Source organism: Phaenicophaeus curvirostris, chromosome 3 (genome assembly GCF_032191515.1).
Source record: "Phaenicophaeus curvirostris isolate KB17595 chromosome 3, BPBGC_Pcur_1.0, whole genome shotgun sequence".
In the NCBI taxonomy this organism is placed as follows: domain Eukaryota; kingdom Metazoa; phylum Chordata; class Aves; order Cuculiformes; family Cuculidae; genus Phaenicophaeus; species Phaenicophaeus curvirostris.
In genome coordinates this window covers 50,481,179-50,500,956 of record NC_091394.1, presented here as the reverse complement: position 1 = coordinate 50,500,956, position 19,778 = coordinate 50,481,179, and the positions used below count along the sequence as shown (strand labels likewise).

The window sequence follows — 19,778 nt, the reverse complement described above, 5'->3', positions numbered from 1 at the left end:
AAAAGAGACAAAACTACTAGCAGGAGGGAGAACTAACATGAAATGGCTCACATGTGACTCCAGATAAGTGGTTACAAAACCAGAGAAAGTTAACTCGCTCGATTCATTTTGCTGCTGGCACAGTGAAAGGTCAATGGCTCTGTGTTTTACATGAAAGCTCCACAGTAACATAAGCGCAGACCTTTAAGCTCAGACACGGGAAGACTGTTAAGAAGTTTTACTTGGAAGTTTCTGCTATTAGAAACTTAAGCTACAGAATAATATATGAACAGTGAAAAGGAAAAAATCTCCTTGTCTATACATGCTTATTTTTCTACAGTGAATGTATATTTCCTTCTACAGTGCCTTGTGATCTATTTATTTGCCTGCAGTTCTCACTGTTAGGGTTCCTAACTCTTTCAGCTGCCATTAATCTGGTTGTGTTTTGTAGTTATAATAAATGGGAACTCACGAACCTTGGTATCATCCACCTCAGAGAACATGATCCTATTAAATTTCATACAAATTAACTGGCAGAGAACCCTTTGCCCTTGATACTTATATGGACAAGAGAGAGATTTGGTGCTAGCAATACTGATGTGGTTTATTCTAGAGAGGAAATCTGTTTTCCTTATGTAATTGATTCAGGATTCACTTGAGCCATTATGGCAATCTAAACACATTGTTAAAGAGTTTGGGGTTTTTAGTCATGCGCTCTCAGTATATTGAACAGTATATTTGATCCTATTTCTTCAAACTTTTCAAAACCTTCTTCAAAAACTTGAATTTCAAGAGGTACAAACCACACAGCAAGACCTTGCCAGCAGACATTAAGATATGCATTTCTTTGCTTATTACTTCTAATTTTAGGTGAATGAAGCAAAATGCAAGCTGTAATACTTTTGCACCATTGAACATAAGCAATAGGTAATAATGGAGGCTTGGAGAGCATGACTGGAATTGAGAGTTTTTACCATTGAAAATATTAGTGTTATTTAAAGACTTGAACAGCATATAGTAAAGATGACTAGAAAATAAAAAAAAATACAGGGAAAGCTTCTCCTGTGGGAATTCTTGATTTTTATTCTAACATGGGAATTGATGGATTTTGGGGTGGACCTGAAACGCTACAGCTAAAGGAGGTAAATAATCTATGGAATTTATGGCAACATTTAGATGATGGAGGCCTTGGAACTACTACTTATAACAATAAAATACCCCATGACACAGGGTTTAACCAAAATTAACATTGGTATTTATTCTCTGCTCCCTCTCAGCCCCATGATGCTTTCACTGCATCCCACTCCCTCCACAATTAGCTCTACAGCTGAGAAACCTCTTTATGAACACAGATTTCATAGTTTTGCCTCCAACAGAGTTGTCATAAAAGCAAAAGCAACACAAGATTTGGTGCGAACAGCTTTCTGACACTTTTGCCATTCTGCAAAGCTGCAAAAATTTGATAAGGGATTAATGACCAAAGCCACAAGGGCTATCATAGAATAGTTTGGGTTGGAAGGGACCTTAAAGAGTATCCAGTTCCACCCCCTCTGCCATTGGGCAGGGACACCTCTCACTAGATCAGGCTGCCCAAGGCCCATCCAACCTGGCCTTGGACACCTCCAGGGATGGGGCAGCCACAGCTTCCCTGGGCAACCTGTGCCAGTGTCTCACCACTCTCATAGAGAAGAAATTCTTCCTTGTGTCTAGTCTAAATCTGTCCCTCTCCAGTTTATACCCATTCCTCCAGACCTATCACTACAAGCCTTTGTAACCAGTCCCTCCCCAGCTTTCTTGTAGGCTCCTTTCAGGTGGCTATAAGATCTCCTGAGAGCCTTCTCTTCTCCAGGCTGAAAAAGCCCAATTCTCCCAGCCTGTCCTCCTATGGGAGGTGCTCCAGCCCTCCGATCACGTTTGTAGCCCTCCTCTGGACCCGTTCCAACAGCTCTGTATCCTTCTTACGCTGAGGATTCCAGAACTGGATACAGTACTCCAGATGGGGTCTCACAGGAGAGGAACAGAGGGGCAGAATCACCTCCCTTGATCTGCTGGCCACATTTCTTTTGATGCAGCCCAGGATGTGGTCGGCCTAATTCTATTAATCCAGCTAGCGCCTCATTCCAAACACACTGAGGACACGGCTGCACCTTGAGCAAGAAGGCACTGGAAGGTGGGAGCAAACATTGCATGAGGTGGGATGGAACTTTTGTTTGGGTCGCTGTCTACTCGATCTAGGACCAGCCTCAGAAAATGGTTTTTTTATTATACAAAAGAGATTTGGCACCAGGGAATTAGAAAAAAAAAAACTATCAAAATGCTGCTTCTGAATGACAGCAGAAGAAGCAGCCATGTCTAGCCTTGTATTCAGAAGCATAAAACAGAGTTCTCCACTCACCACCATGGGTCACAGTCAGATAGAAAGCACAAGATCTGAACGTCAAATAAAACAGTTTTGCTGGTTTAGCCCTGGAATTCATGCTATGTAAGTGTAGCAGGTGCAACTGCTGTTCCTAATATAACTTATCTTCATTTAATCAGAAAAAAAGCCCATGGAAGAGACTTTCTGGCTCTGAAGATTACAAGAAAAAATACTCTCTTTCTGAGGTTTTTATATAACGGAATTCTAATAAGCAGAGTTGATGGACTCCTGCTTATTCAGGCAGATCAGTTTCTTAAAGCTACAGAAATTTTTGCTTAAAGCAAGCAGGATTTAGCAGCCTGTAAAAAGCATATAGAAGCACCAGGTTAAAATAACCAAACGAGAAAATGGATGGTTTTAAAAACATACTGCATTTATTTGGCCCCAGAATTCCTAGCATTGTAACAAACTCCCAGAGTTTCACTCCTTAAAGTGCTTCAAACTCCATTTATATTATTACTTTTAACATTAATGTACATTTCTGTATAAACATCAATCCAAAGACATTTATATTTTTATAAAATTTTGTATATCAGTGGATCAAATTTGCTCTCAAGATGGCTAGCATTAAGGTAGATTTCCAGAATTAAGACACTGGAGTTACTCAAGTCTATGCTGTTGTGGGCGAGAGCAGAATTTGGCCCAGTAGGGTATATACAATTATATTTTCTGCGTATATTTCAAAAGGCACAATGTATTACCTTGGAAATCTCAATAACATTTGAAAGGGAGTGTATTGAAGAAAATACTTTTAAGTTGCTTTGGCATAGTCTACATCCAGAGGATGCATTTGCTTACCAGCTGTTCCGAACAACCAACCTGATGACAGTGACACGGTGATCAGGGGAACCCATGTTGCATAAATTCACACAGTACTTCAGCAGGCCTGACCTAATACGTGTATAAGCACCATTACAGCAAAGTTACTTTGCCGGGCACCCATGCAAACTCACTGCACCATGAACCTCTGAAATTCTTCTGGTGGAGATACGTTGGTCATTGATTTTAATATTCCGAAGACAGCCAAAAAATGGGTCTTCAACTGGATGCCAGAGTGTGTCCAAGTTTGCTACAAAAAAAAAAAGTTAGAAAGACCAAATTAATAAAATAAGAATGATCTTCAAGCACATTAATTACTGCAAAGCTTTCAAAAGAGAGGGAACGATAAAGGTCTAGGCGGATAAATAGAACCTTTGTGTTTGAAAAGCAAAAAAGCCAGTAGATACATGAAAAAAGTAAAGCAGCAGTAACGTTACCTGGAATTTTCCCAAAGTAGAGTGGCCAGTGCACACGTCTAGGAGGAAAGGGTGGATGACCAGTGGTATAGTTACTCTGTGTGCCTACCTCTAGCTGCACCGTGTTTTCCTGCTGAGAGACTGCAAAGAAGCAGGTAAATGAGTACTCTTTCTCAACCCTATTAAAGAATCAACTAGATGTGGCAGTGTTTTAAAATAATATCTGTCTTGAAATTTAACTCATAGGAAAAATATGTTTTATTTGAATTAAAGGGCAAATTGACACATCTAGGTACTGGGGGATTCAACCCTGCCAAACCCCCCTATCTCAGGTAAAGCATTGAATTAACACAAGACACTTACATTGCTCTACAGTATTCTCAGAATAAACAGAATTGAAAGATTAATAGAAATCTGGAGCTGCAATACGCTGTGCAGATCATCCTTTCGAGATTTCAGAAGAACTGGTATGATACAACATACCTGCAATAGTATGCCATTGTCCATTAGACAGAGACTGCTTAGGTATGACTGATGTCTGGAATTCGCCAGCACCACTATTTCCAGCAGCAATGACCTGTAAAAAAGTTATCTTGTAAGTTACCATGACAAAGAAAAGCACAAAAGAAAAATACAGTACTTTGCTTAATTTACTGAACTTGTGATGGCTTGGTTTCATCTAGTTGTAAGAGTTACAGTCATTGTACACATAATTCAGGAATTACTCTCTCCAAGAGGAAGCTGAATTTCCCTAATAGAATCCCAGGAGAGGAGATTTGACAAATCTTACAAGCACAAACACATACCTTTGTCTCTCCCCCTCCATCTTACAAAATTATGTTAATTCTTCTGACATAATTTCTCTGAAACCAGGTCTTTCCTACTAGGCCTTCCTTTCCTTTCCCAAGACAGTCATCTATACACTTAGCACCTCCTGAGAGAATCTCTCCAATATATTTCTCTGGCCTTTCACATAATTTTGTACTATCTGTAACTCACTCACAAGGCTCTCAGCCTGACTATTTATGATGACATTTTGAAGAAGCACCTGCTTGTGCCTTCTCTCCTCTTGTTTCTCATTCCTTGTGAGTGCATTACTTTTCAGCATCTTCCATTATTTTTCAGCATCTTCCAATCATAGAATCATTAGGCTGGAAAAGACCTTTGAGATCATCAATTCCAACCGCGCCTGTCCACTACTAAATCATACCCCTAAGCACTTAATCTACCTGCCTTTTAAATACCTCCAGGGATGGTGACTCAACCACCTCCCTGGGCAGCCTGTTCCAGTGCCCAATAACCCTTTCTATGAACAAATTTTTCCTAATGTCCAATCTAAACTTCCCTTGATGCAGCTTAAGGCCATTCCCTCTCGTCCTATCACCTACCACTTGGGAGAAGAGACCAACATCCACCTCTCTACAACCTCCTTTTAGGAGGTTACTGCTGAAAAAAGCTGTGAATTGTGCCCTTAAGGAGTTCCCAACTGTCGATGCCCCTGCTTCCATGTGCTAGTTGTGTCTTGAACCAGATCAGTGACCTGGAGGAAACTAACTGACAAAAAAAGTATAAATAATAAAACCAAATTCCCTAATGTGGAAAGACAAGAGCAAAGCTGAGCATTCTGAAGTTAGGTAGACTCATGTTGGTTTCAATTATGGCACGAGACAGCAGGTTCTGTGGAGCACTGACATCTTTTTATTTGATATCTCTCCAGTAGCAATCACAACAGTTTTGTAGTCTAAGACTCACATTCTAAAACTGTAACATTTTGAAAAAGCAGCAGTGATAACAATCACCACCATGACATACCCTTCAACTAGAGAAGATGCTAACACAAAGCAAGACTGCTCAAGTTCTGTGAGGGCTGTGGTTACAGAGCTGCATCGCTACAGCCACATGCTGACTGAAGTAGGAGTGGGAATAAGTCATGGAGTTCAGTAGCCTCTGGCCAAAATGCCAGTGGGCTTTTTGCAAAGGCCCAGAAGCCCCCAAAAATGAAGACTGTGCCCTCCTGCTGATCACTGTGAAGAAAGCATGAGCAAGCTAGTGTGCACGCAACAGAAGCTGCTAATATAGGCACAGAAACAGGTTAAATGTTTAGTTTTCCATGTGATGATTTTAAACAATTCTGAGGAAGTAGTTTAACTTTACATCTATAGACAAATGCTGTAACACACGTCCAGAGGTTGAGGACAGAATTTCCCCTGTTGAATAAGGGAAATGCAGGTGAAATGGGAACACAGCCTGTACTGACCTTTCCTCCTTCCATGTAAATAGTTAAATAGTTGTCTTGCTTGCTTCCAGCATGAAGGAGTATACCTGTTGAACTCCTTGGTTGAATGGTAAATACAATCCGAAAACCCAAGCCCATCAGCAAATTTCCTGTGGAGAATTAAACAGTGGGTAGAGGAATGTTCATAGGAGGAGATAATTGGAAAACTATATAAAAAAGAGATCAAAAAAATCCTTACACACACACACACACATTTAAGACATAATTCCACATACCGCAATCTCTGCACAGCTTACCAATGGTAATATATCCTCCTTCGTTAAAGAAATAAATCCCTGCCTCCATGGGAACATCCAGACATGGAAGTATGCCATTTTTTTGCTGAGGTGCATTCATGACTTTTCCATTCATCTTAAAATTCCTCAGGCAACCCTTGAAACTGTTCACTGGTATATTCTGAAAGTATATTTCAAAACATGAATACTAAAGCATGATGGCATTTCTTTTAGTAAGAATACCCATTAATTCCTTTGTTTTGTTGGACTGTAGAAAGCAACTGGCACTAAAAACACCTAAAACTCATCTCTGATGCGGTGAAAATGTACTCCAAAATTTACCAGAAGAGTTTAAACCAGAAAAATAACAGTTAATTTTGAGTTAACATAAGTCCTGTTTGCTGAACAGATGATTCCCAATGATGTGCTAAAAAGACAACACAACAGGAGTTGTGAAATCTCAAGCATGCTTTTCCCTTCCTAAGATGCTGTTTATTTAAATGACTTTATAAGAAGTCCCCCATTGTCCAAGATTTAAAGTAGCAGGAACTACACGTATTTCAGATTAAAATCCAGCCCTAATTTCATAATTTCTTAATTTAAAGGACTCTTTTGCTTCTCTACAGATTATTGCTTAATCCACTGAGGTAGATATTCTGCAGGGAAAGGGTGTTCCTGGAATTACAAATGTGACTTTGGTATTTTCTGTTTTTTAAAGAACAGATATGAAAACAATACATGGTTGACCTCAGTGTCTCCCCAACATATGTTGAAAATTTGGGTCCAGCTGAGAGCTGTAAGAACAGGTGAGGGATAAGATCTGTAATGAACAACTGCAAAACCAGTCACACACACTGTTCAGTCAGTGCTTGGAAATATCCCTCAAACCTTTTCAACGTAGAAATCCTGCATATTAACACTTTGATATATAATTAGTGCAGCACAGGGAGTGTGTGGGGATGGACATGTCAATTATTTACCTGTCTTTTTAGTGATGGCAGCCCTCCCACATAGATTGGTGGTTTGATGCTGATAGCAGAATGTGTTGCTAATCTTCCATGCTGGGCCCTTAGACCATCAACAACAAGGCGGACGTGCTTCCCATCAGTGCTGAAGGCCACCTTTGCAGGGTGCAAACATAACAGAATGAAAAACCCAAAGCAAATGAAAGCTATTGGAGATTTTTTCTTAAACTTAAAGCACTGTATTGTTGAAATCTTTGAACTGAAAATACCATGCTGGGACAACCAGTTTCTATAAGCTGTCTCATAAGAAAGCCCTGTCAATTACATGAATGTTCAGGTCTAGGAACTAACTTCAGATGACCAAATCAAATTTCTAATGCCTTAAAAATTCAATAGGCTGCGCCTGCTGAATACTAGTAGTGGTTTCACCAGAGTTCCTGTGCCATACTACTTACAGTGTGCCATTGCCCATCGTTGTATTTAATACTGGTTTTGATTTTGATTCGTTTTCCTCCAGAGCCAAGTGAAAAGACAAAACGTCCTTTTGAAATGTGGAGAGCGATATAAGAGTCCTCAGACTTTTCCTCCATGAAAACTATTAAACCTTTCGATGATTGAGTCCGTACATCTACTGAAAAATGTAACCTGTAGTGAAAAATAAGCATATAAAAATATAGGTTTGTTTTCTTAGTTTTTTGTATTCTTTCTGTTCTCCAGAAAAAGAAGCCAGTGAAACTCCATCTGTGAAATGCAGAATAGCTTTTGTGTGGAATCAGTGTTCTACATTGCCTTCATTTCTGAATGTGAATGAAAGTTGTCATATTCAGGCTTAAGACTTGGCATCAATACACACTGTAATTGTCCACCACATCCAAGTCAATCTACTCAGTTTGGGTAAATGTTAGCAAAGAAAGAAATAAATGAAATAAAATTCTTTCTAGGCCAAATACCTTTTTATGAAGATGTTTGAAACGCAACCTTCAAAATTATCTCCACCAAATTGTATAGGTTCAGTTAATGCCCGTGGTCTTGGAGAGTCAATTAATGCTAATGCTGACTTACCATCGACCAGCAGGTTTACTCTGAAACAAATGCCTGAACCCTTAGAACAAGTCTTCTGTTATGCCCCAAGACATAAGCAAGAAGAGAATCCTAGCTCTTACCACCCAAAGACACAAGCAACTTTGAAAATTCAAGTATAAGGAAGAGAACAGAGAACGTTTGTATTACCTGTCTGTAGATGACAGTGGCAAAAATGTGTAGGTTATGAAACTGTTGGGGGTATTTCCAAAGAGATATGCTTCACTGCTGTTGTTTAACTCGGATGGTAAAGTGTGGGTTTGCTGGTTTTGCACATTAGTGGCTTTCAGATGATTAAGGTATTTATCATTCTGTACCTGTAAGACAGAATCAAAACATGTACTATGCATGAACGTGAAAAAACCCCAACATTTCAATCTACGTGTTTAAGAGTTCCCACCTACAGCATTCAACAGCCTTTAAATTACAGACAAGCTGCTGTCATTCTGGACAGGTATGAGTTTAGCAGGGAACTTCAACACAGAAAGAATCTGCTTCAATTGTGAGATGGAAGGAAAATAATAACATCTGAATATCAGTTCTAGAAACCATAGCTGTGCAGGCAAAGTCATGCCACCAATACGGAGCGAAGATGACAGTAAAAGTAAGCATACCTTGAGCATCTTAAACCTGAGAGGATTTTTAAACTCTTTCAGCAACAGTGGCTCATGGCTCTCGTATGTGCGACACGCTCCAAGAGACACACCAGTCTTCGCAGTATATTTAATGAGATTTTGAACCTCAGGGAGCTGACCTTCCCTAGAGCGATGAAAGCAGTAAATGTTGTGACACAGCATTCCTTTTCTTTAGCATAATCAATGACATATTGTAAAACTGTGTTCCATACAAAACAGATTTCCCAGTGATGTGATGTTAAAGTACCAATTTTCATTTTTCAATGAAAAATGTTAGTTTCAATGCTATAAAAAGTATTCATATTTGTCTGTTTTCTGCCCATTTCTTTTTGACTTTGGAAAAAACTGTGATGTTTTGTTCTCATCTCTTCTAAACAAAGTATTTTTTGCTAAAAGCTATCTATTTTTAAAAAGCAAACAAATATTGCCATTAGAAAAAGGGGGGAAATGACAGCAGCCTTGATTTTAAGATTTCTGGAGCAGGCTATGAAATTTTGCTTGTTAATTATGCACAAACAGTGACAGAACAAGAAAACATGGCAATATGAAGTCCTGCTACCTCAGTGATTTACTTTCTCCTTAAAGATGTTCTAATGAGATTTGATGAGGGGTAAAGTTCATCACAACTTAATATGTAGCTTTAGTGTGGTAGCCAAATTATCAGAAAGAATGTCAAGAGCAATTTCTTGTGTATATAAAGGATAATATTAAGTAATACTATTCTTTTCTAAGCTGTACACAGCATGTCTTGAATAGTAAATTACAAAACACTTTAAAAAAAGCAGTTAAGCTCCTTGGTTTTTTATAAGAAGAGTGATAGGGTTGGGAACAGAACCTGAACTACTTTGATTCCAGTCTATTTCTCCATTCACACAATCAGACCAGTTACAATATTAATTCTCCATCTGTTTTTCTACTGAAAGCAACTTTCCAAACTTAGCTTCTGATAGGGAGGTTAATATACAAGATACTTCATTGTCTTGCAGTGCCTTAAATAAAGATACAATTTGAGCAACCTGATCTACTGAAAGACGTCCCTGACCATGGCAGGGGTGTTGGACTAGATGACTGTTTAAAGCTCCCTTCCAACCCAAACCATTCTGAGATTCTATGATAATCAAATCCAAATGCACTATTTTTTTTGCATATTCTACATATGTATAAATATTCATCAAAACTTAGCCAAACCAAAGGCCCACTAGATCATTATTTGTGACTGAAGTAAAGCTTTTCTTTAAAGAACATATTTACGCCTACTTCCTCTCCTAAATTTTGCCACTAAGGGCAAACATGAAAGAAGAGACAACATAGATCAAGCCCATGATTTCTAAACACAGACTCACATTTGTTTGTGCAACTGTTTTAGTTATGTCTTTAAGCTTTACTCATTTCATTACCTGGCTCCCTGTGTAGCTAAAATAACACAATCTAGCAGATCTTTGTGGATGCCTTGTTGGGACATTTCCAATTCACTATATTGAGTTCACTCTTTCACTGAAAGACTACTAATCAGGTATGATTCAGACTAAAACTCTGTAACATCTGAACAGCAGATTTAATTACAAGTTGATACCATGTATAATGTGCCTGAACAAAAGAATACTTGTCATCAGCAAAGTTATGCATTCAGGAAAGCTTTACACATGTAGAAGGAAAGCATTACAGCAAAACAGTGATTTCAATATGATTAACGAAGGAAAACAGGCTAAAATGCATGAAATAAAATTCTTTCTAGGCCAAATACCTTTTTATGAAGATGTTTGAAACGCAACCTTCAAAATTATCTCCACCAAATTGTATAGGTTCAGTTAATGCCCGTGGTCTTGGAGAGTCAATTAATGCTAATGCTGACTTACCATCGACCAGCAGGTTTACTCTGAAACAAAGTGAATAAAAATAAGCATGAAATCTGAAGAAATAGTTGTGAACATAAATTAAATACATATATAAAAAAGCATTCAACAGATGTGTTTTCTTGTTACAATGCAATTATGCTAGAGCTTCATTAGCTTACTTTGAGGATTTTTTTCAGTATATGCTCATTGACTGCTACAAAACTGCTCTGCTTTTCGTTAGTAGATATTGAGCAAGAGTTGAAGCTCACACTTCAGTCCTACAGTGAAATCCTGGTCTAACTCAAATTCATGAAAAAACTCTCAGCTATGGGACAGGATTTCATCCTTTGTGTCAAAATGGTGGACTTGACAGGTTAGCAACAGCTAGTACAGATAATGTTATGTTACAGTTACTTGAAATAATAGCCAGTCATTTAGAACTTTCCACTCCAACTAACTTACGTCATTTTATGTCCCACAGAAATCGACATGATATCGGGCTTTTCAATAAATTACCTCTTCCGATATCTACATAACAGATAATTATTGAAAAACTAGACACAATATTAGCTTCTTTCCTGGGCCTTTAACCACCTATCTTATATTGACATATGTAAAAGCTGCGGGAAGGGGAAGAGCTCCAAAGCTCCAGCTTCACAAGCAGTCAAAACTCACAGTCTATAGAAGACATGCATACTGATTTACAGGTGAAACATCACAGGTACTGACATGCTCATTCACAGACCAAAAATCTTCTTTTGCCTCATTATTTCAGTATCCTCTACTAGTATAGACCATTTTTTTGCTGCATACCCAAAGAACAAGCCATACAAAATTTTAGCCTTCTTTCTCTAACCACAACAAAACAGAATCAGATAAACAACTGGACTCACCTGCTGTCTGTTTTTATTACCATCACATAATGCATTGACCCATCGTCATATTTCTTTTCCACTTTGATTTCCTTTTCTCCCATCTTCGCAATTACAAAGCCAGGACTCAGAAAGATGGTTAGAATATTAGGCTATAAAAGAAACCGACAAAACGATCAGATAAATGCAAGTGCTTTTAGTTCTCCTTGATATTGCCATTAATACAGTTCTCAGTGTTCTCTTGTGGGAAAGAAATTTTCTTACACTGAAACTATATTTCTCAGTCATCTAGTGCCAGGTATCATGCCCAGTTCCACATGATTGGTATAGTTCCTGTTTTAAAGTACCTCCACACTCTGAACACCAAACAGTTATTTCAAATACTTGTTTAAACTGTTTCTACAAAAAGAAGAGGATTCAGTTCTCCACTTCTCAAAGACCTGGTGTGCATTCACTTCTTAACTCCTCCAGCCAGCAAGAATGGGGTCCTGCTTGAACCTTCCAGTTCTCTGGCATTACATAGCCAAAATCAACCTTTTTCCTGAAGCTGCCACGTCTGTATGCTTTTTGAACACCTCCAGGAATAGTGACTTCACCACTTCCCTGGTCAGCTTGTTCCAATGCTTGACCACTCTTTCGGTAAAGACATTTTTCCTAATATCCAATCTAAATCTGAGTCCATTTCCTCTTGTCCTATCGCTTGTTACTTGGGACAAACTAACATAACAATCTGACACCAAACTGACACAATCACAAACAAACGTAACTGAACCAGAAATAAAACCCATCACAAATTCTAAGTTGAACATGCTTCATACCCATAGATTGTAATTCAAGAGCGTTCCAGTTGATGCCATGGTCTGAAAGCCAAAGCCAACCTGGAAATCCTTGGGAAATGGGAAACCCACTGCACTCAGGCTCAGTGTTCCCTCCTTGGAGAAAGCTGCAGATCTGATGAGCTGAAAGACAGATAATAAAGCTTTTGGTGATTTTCCTTTTATTCAGAAGAAATGGCAACAACTGTCACACTCAACATAAGTGTGACCGACTCCAGTCAAAATCAAGCACAAGGCAAACTAAAAGTACAATTATTTCAGTACAGAACCGACTGAAAGAACTCATTTCACCAGCATTAACTATGATCTGAGAAACTCTAAAGAGAGATGAGGCTAGCTGAGTACAACAAGCTGTTTGCCTCTAGCTGCTCTTTGCATTGATATGATGCCTTTGAAAGTTTTCACATTTGGAGACACAAAAGCGAGCAGCTGGAGGAATCGTCCTTAAATATAGAGCTGTGCAGATGAGCTACATAACTGAAGCTGTGTGAGTCATAGGACAGAATATACCTGGGCCTTTTTGAACAAAACACGGTTCAATACCTGAGAAGCTATACCGATACAGAGAGAGAATGACAGTCAGATCTATTACCCAGGGAAATACACTGCAAAGAATTTGCTCTGTGAAAGGTGTAGATGCCACAAAAGGAAAGCAAATTTTCAGTGCAATGCAACAGTAAAAAAGGCAAACAGGGTTGTGCAACATGTAAGCAGCAGTAAGCAAAAGCAGAAGGGTAGTTTTCATGTCTTCATGCAGCACTGGTTAAGCCAACACTGAAATGTCACATTGTTCTATTTTAAAAAGAGCATGGCAAAACTCAAGGGTGCACATAAAATAATTATAAAACAATCAGATGAGTGCAGCAAGAGCCTCATAGTGTGAGGCTTCGGTGAAAGCAGAGTCTGCGTAGCTCTTTCAAGAAAAAAGGGGTTTGGAGGAAACATAAGCAACTTGGCAATGACAGAACATGAGAAATATTAAGTAACTAAGTATTCTGGCCTAATCAATAACAGAAACCAGAAGCCAGCAAGTTTACATGGTGAATGTGAATTCCTAATTGTACATAGTATGAATTAAGTGAGTGGACTAACGTGCAGGAGCAATCTATCCCAGCTGGGGTGGAGACTCCTTTCTTCCATATCTTCATACCGAGCCTGGGTTATTTTATTATCATCATAAGTTAACCAAATATATTTTCTCATGTAAGTAAAACATAACGGTCCAGGATTTATAGACAAACCAGACTCTGTGAACTCTAGCAGAAGTTTTTAAGAAACTTTGTCAGTTACCTTCCAGTCATCTGAACATTTCTTGCTGACACCGACAGTCTCATCAAAAACAACAGATGCAGTGTTGGGGTTTTTCACATTCTTCATGCAGCCTCGGAATGGAGGTGTGGATATATTAAAGCTGATTTCAGAGAGTGGAAGGAAAAAAGTAGTTCAATAGCCTGTTATTTCAAAGCCCCCAAAATTATAGTACTCTGTAAATGCTGACAATATAAGAAACAGAAAAACACAAGAGCAACCTTTCATGTATACGTATACTTCATGCTGATCAAACCAAATTTTCAGGATACATTCCAAACAAGATCCCATCACTAGCCAAAATTCACAGGTTATGATCGTGTATTATATCCTGGTTATTTTCATATCACCTAAGATACCTGATACAGAGTATGAAAAAGTTGCCTAAGGAAAGAGCTTAGATGGAGTTTCCATACAAACCCTGTGTATCAGTCATTTTATAGTTACTCACCGTTCCCGTAGAGAACGTGGAATTCCACCTAGATAGTACTTAGTGAAAAGGAAGACGTTTATGTTGGCTTTAATATCAGGACTGACGTGGACAGTATTCTTACTTCGGGCAAGCACCAAATGAATCTGAAATACGAGAATAATGAGAATTACTTCACTCAGCAGAAACAAAAATCATATAGCAGATTAAAAGTACTCCCAAGGCAGGACACACATTCCCCTCTCTGTCCCCGGTCTTGTTTACTACTGCCTTAAATACAGAATAACTGCAGTATTTAAAAGGTACTTTGCAAAATTTGTGCATTTAGCCGAAGTAAATGCTTAAGGAAAATGCTCTACAAGGTGAGGTTTTATTTCCCTCAGGAAGACTGCCCTGAAAATACACCTCACCTAACATTCATATACTGCCTTCTATTTGCAGCTGAACTTTCAGGAGCTGCTGCCTGATACAAAAGCTAGATCAGTCAGCTGGCTGGAGGTTAACTTAGAATCATAGAATCGCTTGGTTGGAAAAGACCTTTGAGATCACAAAGTCCAACCGTACCTGTCCTCTTCTAAACCATATCCCTAAGGACTTCATCTACCCGTCTTTTAATTACCTCCAGGGATGGTGACTCAACCATCTCCCTGGCAGCCTGTTCCAGTGGCTGAGAACCCTTTTGGTGAAGAAATTTTTCCTAACATCTAATCTGAGCCTCCCTGGTGCAACTTGAGGCCATTCTCTCTCATCCTATCACCTATCACTTGACCCAGTATGGCCTAAAGACTCATTCCAGCAGATCCTGTGACCTACACTATTTAGCTGGAGATGTAGTAAGGGGGAAAGGGAGAATCTATCAACATGACAATCAAAGGTTTTAACAATGTCTTTACAATTTCACTCTAGTGAAAAATCCAGCCCGACTGAAGCTAAGTAGACAAACAACAACAACAGTCAACAAAAAAGTAATCTCTGTAAAGATCAGTCTAGCTTGAAGAAACAGACCCTTAGGTGGTGAAAATACTAATCTAAGTATTATAATGAAGTTAACAATTGCTATATGTACAGATCCCTCAAAATAAAGCAATGCTCTGTCAAAGACATTTTTTTCCTTTGGTGTTTTTTTTCTGTTAAAACTGAACTTATTCACAGGAAAGTACAACAGTAGAAAGATTAATTTTCACATGTCCAAACTAATCTCCAGCAGCTTGATCCCCACAATACAGAAGAAAAAATTCACAACTAAACTTTACAGTAAGCTATTTAGTTGCAGCTAATGTGTATTTTTACAAACAATGATCACTTGATTATTTAAAATTACGTACTTGTTTATATATTCCATCATTTACAATTGCATTTGTTTCTATTTCTTTTGGAGGCTCAGAGTCAACTTTGTACTTAAAAACTGTATGACCATCTTTAATGAGCACACTGATGAACTGATCCTGCAGTAAAAAAAACAAGCCATCAACACAATTAACTGCCAAGATTTCATATATATTTCACTGTCACAAATAATTTCAATGGAGCTATCTAGTTGCTTCAGTAAAGCTTTTGGGGAAAAAGATAACACAAAGCAGACTGAAACTTATAATAATTAAACAATTATTTTATACTGTTATAAACATATCTGGTATCAGCTTCAGATGTATTCTCCAGCTCTCTACAGGCTTGCTGTATTGCAAGAAGCCTACTGACTTCTTACAGCATTGAGAAATTATCCAGAACATGTCAGAGTGATTGCAAATGTGCATATAATATTATCGGATAAGTAGCATCACTGCTGTTTCAGGCACCTTTGCATGTATAAGGTTCCATGTAACTTTCTAAGTTCTTCCTTATGCTATTACCATCCATATCTAGATTTGGGAAGAGGGCACTTCCAATTTTGGAGGATTCCAGTATTCCAGAATCAGTTTGATTCAAATGACATCTTCCCTGCCCACCCTCCAGTTCTGAATTCTCCGCGTGGCCTAATGGAGGAGCCACTTTGAATAAGGTTTTTTCTGACAAAATGAGCATTAAGCAACCATTAGAGAATCACAGAATATTTAAGTTAAAGGGACCCATGACGATCATTGAGCCCAACTCCCTGCTTCTTACAGGACTACCCAAAACTAAACCAAATGCATTACGCATCCAGCAGAGTCTACTAATCTACCTCACAGACAAAACCAAAACTTTTAAGACATTTCCTTACAGTTACTAAATCTAACATATTCTCAAGTAAACAAATTTTTGAAATATGTTCCTGGACCACAAAACAGACAGAAACATTCCACAATTTACCTCATGTGCTGCAAAAAACACAATGCCTTCATCTGCAGTCGTCTCGATTGTCTGCTCATAGCGTAATAGGGTGTGGGAATTTGTTTCTTTCAATGTGACACTGGCATAGCCAGTGCCTTCAAAATAGCTTTGGTCAGTCTCTTCTTTATACCTGTAATAATTCAATGTCACAGATGTGAATATATGAAAGTAAAAACTATTACTATGTGGACTTAATGTCATTATAATTTTTAAAAAGCTCTAGTTAAAGTATTTGGGACAGGGTCACTAATAGGGCCAAATTCTGGTCTAACCCAAGTAAAGAGAAAACATTCCACTGGCTTCTATTGGATTCACATATGGTCTTTAGAGAGGAAATCATTAGCAACTGACTTTTTAGCACTTAAGGTAATATTTACTTTATAAAGGAGCTGAACACATTAGTCCAGAAATTGTGTCTGGGTATTATAACAAATAAATTGTTGGCCAGTGGACTGAGATTGCCATAGATGTGAACTGGGCCAACACTGAGGATTTTCTCTAAGAAATCAACTAATTACCAGGAGTTAGAAAATACCATCAGTTTAGCCACCACGGTTATTCTGGATAAATCATACCTTCTGCAGGGTTGCACTTCAGTGGTATTGAGATTAAATGTCCTCTTGAAGTTGTAAAGGCTGATAATATGCTCGTTTAGGTTGTCTAATTCAATACAGCCTTCATAGTGAGGATAGTCTAGCTTACGGGGAGGCTGCAAAAAAAAGTTAACATCAGCTGACAAAATTCTACATTGACACATAACTTCTAAGACTTACTGTAAATATTAATGAGATACAGACTATGACATTCTAAGTACAATTAAGTTATTATATCTTTGTATGTAATATCCAAACCACCTGATGCCACCCCAGGTATTGCAGCACAATTTAAAGTGGAGTCATATGAATGGAATGGAAATAGTAGGTAGCAGGGCTGGACGGGTTTCACTCTGTCCTCGGCAGATGAAATACCACACGCTCCCTTCTCTGAGTTGTAGCATTCTACAAGCCAGGCAGCTCCTGTAGGAAGCAGCATCTCCTTGTATCCCGTTTAATCCTACTGACATGGATAAACTTTTACACGGCCTTTGAAAGACTGCCAGTTCCAATCTTGACTTGTAAGAACAACAGAATGATTAACACAGAAATCTCTTTAAAAGGTTAAGCAACTGTTTGTACCCTAAAATCTGGTGGGTATCCTCCAACATAAAAGACAACAGTGCTGGGATCAAGATTTAGGAGAGTATCGCTGACTCCACTGCTTGCAGTCAAAGGGCTTTCATACTCTGGAGAAGCTGATGTTGCTGCTTGGATGTAATTCAGCTTTGCGTACTGATAAATCCTAAAACCAAAACAGACACGTAAAATATCATGCCACACTAATACAAGATGTTCTTAGCAGGTTTTGGTAAAGATTGTTGGGCACTTTGGATCTCGCACCTTTCAAACTTAACTTGATCCATAACGGCTTCCTCAGTTTGGCTTTGAGTCACAAATGGCTGCACATCTATTTCTGCATCGCCATCTCCCAGGTTATAGACGCAAGTGAGGTGACCATCTTTCACAGCCATACCGATATAGTCCTTGGAAGCCTAAGAGTAGCAAAGCAAATAATCATTAATAACTGATTAATGTTAATGCAGGTAAAATGCAGCAGCACTTCCTCAGAGACATCATCATGCTGTGCATGAGTCATAAGAAATCCACCTATCTACTGATGAAAATCGTTAAGTTTATCAGTTCTGGGAATTAAAAATTGTAATCTTGTATGTTGCACTGATTCAATGAATATTGTTGTAAATTAACTGAAAAGTCACATGTAGCTTTTTATTTTTATAATAATAGTAGCCAAAATAATGTTCACATTTGTAACATCTCCCAGACAAAGCCATGAAAACACGATACCTTTATTCAACACCTGTGAAATAAAGAGATGTTCGGAACAACATTCAGTCAAGGACAATAGTTCCTACTGAGGTGACTGGAAGCAGTCATTTTCCCAAACAGTTCACATGTTATTTCTCCAGCATGCCACATCTCACAAGTAACAAAATGCTATTCACAAATATCCTGGCCAGATATTCAGGGGATAAAAAGGTGAAATCCAGTGTAGAACAACTACCTTTCAATAGCTTTCTGTGTATGCAACAAGACTTGCTACAAATACAGCTGCTGTCAGACAACAAGACTTAAAAATATAGAGTTAAGAACTCCATGCATGAAATTTTTAAAATGTCTGATGGTGCTTGAATAAGGCTGAACGCACAAGCAGGTCTGTATTACTCTGCATAGGCAGAAGAGAAACAAATTAAGAGCTGAGGGACTGGACTTTAAAACTGAAATGATCCCTTTTTTTAACCAACAGAGAAACTCACAGTGACTCATATTGTGAAAAGAGTCAAAGCTCTGAGCCAGGAGTTGGGCTGAGTTCATGCTGACTGCTGCAGAACCTGTCAGTTCTGACAAGACTCTATGATGGTATCCGTGACTGAGAAGTATAATAACTTCCAGAGGAGCAAAACATCAAAGGGCAAAGCAGTCAGTCACCCAGCAAGTTACTTTGCTAGTGGCGGAATGAATTATTCTTCACAAAACACCTCTGCCACCACATAATGCCAATTATAAAGAAATGGGCCATCGGCAGCTATAAACTTCAGTCAAAATAAATCACCTCCCATCTATTTCTCAAAGCGTGATTTCTGTTCTAAAAGTTAGATTAAATATCAAAATATACCTACATCTTTATTACCCAAGTACAGTACAAACTTATTTGATGCCCTCTGGGGGATGTCTAATCTTGTCTGAGGTCTTTGGAGAAAGAAAGAAAGCGAAGTATAGCCTTTCAGATCTTCAAGGTTACTTGGAGGTCGAACCTCTACACCAGAGCTGCCATTGAACCTCATAGGAATAGCAACCTGTTAAGAAACACAAAATTCAGTATGTTATAATTCTCTGTTCTTACTACTCCTTCTTACTTCACTGTTGTATTTAACTGCAAACTTAATTACATATCCTTATCGTCTTACAGCCATCAGTCACTACAGACTTGGACTCTGATCCTATCAAACAATATAATTAGGAAACAGCCTGGGTAGTACAGTATTCTGTATTACCAATACTTATCGCTTAACACAGCACTTTTTTACTCCAGACATCAATTAATCAACCCTTACCACCCCTCTGTCAAGTAATTGTTACCTTCAATATCCAGACAGGGAAGGATGTGCCCTGCAGCACTAAAGAGCTATGAATTATTTAGATGTCTACAAACACATCCTGAAGCTTCACTTAGCTGAACTTGACTATCTGTTGGAAATTATAATGCACCTGTGATATTAATAAAGACACATCCTATTACATTTGTTTA

General features: G+C 38.5%; 1 protein-coding gene across 5 annotated transcripts in view; it reads right to left on the bottom strand.

Annotated features, from left to right (window-relative positions):
• Positions 1-2,750: 2,750 nt before the first annotated feature.
• LAMA3 (laminin subunit alpha 3) overlaps positions 2,751-19,778 on the bottom strand; it is a 119,179-nt gene continuing 102,151 nt past the window's right edge. For all 5 annotated transcript variants that reach the window (XM_069853983.1, XM_069853984.1, XM_069853985.1 and 2 more), the window contains 20 exons: positions 19,150-19,326; positions 17,852-18,003; positions 17,591-17,753; positions 16,991-17,124; positions 16,395-16,545; positions 15,431-15,550; positions 14,127-14,251; positions 13,658-13,778; positions 12,350-12,490; positions 11,553-11,683; positions 10,569-10,700; positions 8,804-8,948; positions 8,340-8,506; positions 7,565-7,754; positions 7,125-7,265; positions 6,166-6,325; positions 5,891-6,018; positions 4,117-4,210; positions 3,655-3,774; positions 2,751-3,467 (listed from right to left, as the gene is read on the bottom strand). In XM_069853983.1, coding sequence (XP_069710084.1) covers positions 3,322-3,467; positions 3,655-3,774; positions 4,117-4,210; positions 5,891-6,018; positions 6,166-6,325; positions 7,125-7,265; positions 7,565-7,754; positions 8,340-8,506; positions 8,804-8,948; positions 10,569-10,700; positions 11,553-11,683; positions 12,350-12,490; positions 13,658-13,778; positions 14,127-14,251; positions 15,431-15,550; positions 16,395-16,545; positions 16,991-17,124; positions 17,591-17,753; positions 17,852-18,003; positions 19,150-19,326 — 2,838 coding nt within the window. In that variant the 3' untranslated portion in view covers positions 2,751-3,321. The remainder of the gene's footprint in view (positions 3,468-3,654; positions 3,775-4,116; positions 4,211-5,890; positions 6,019-6,165; positions 6,326-7,124; positions 7,266-7,564; positions 7,755-8,339; positions 8,507-8,803; positions 8,949-10,568; positions 10,701-11,552; positions 11,684-12,349; positions 12,491-13,657; positions 13,779-14,126; positions 14,252-15,430; positions 15,551-16,394; positions 16,546-16,990; positions 17,125-17,590; positions 17,754-17,851; positions 18,004-19,149; positions 19,327-19,778) is intronic.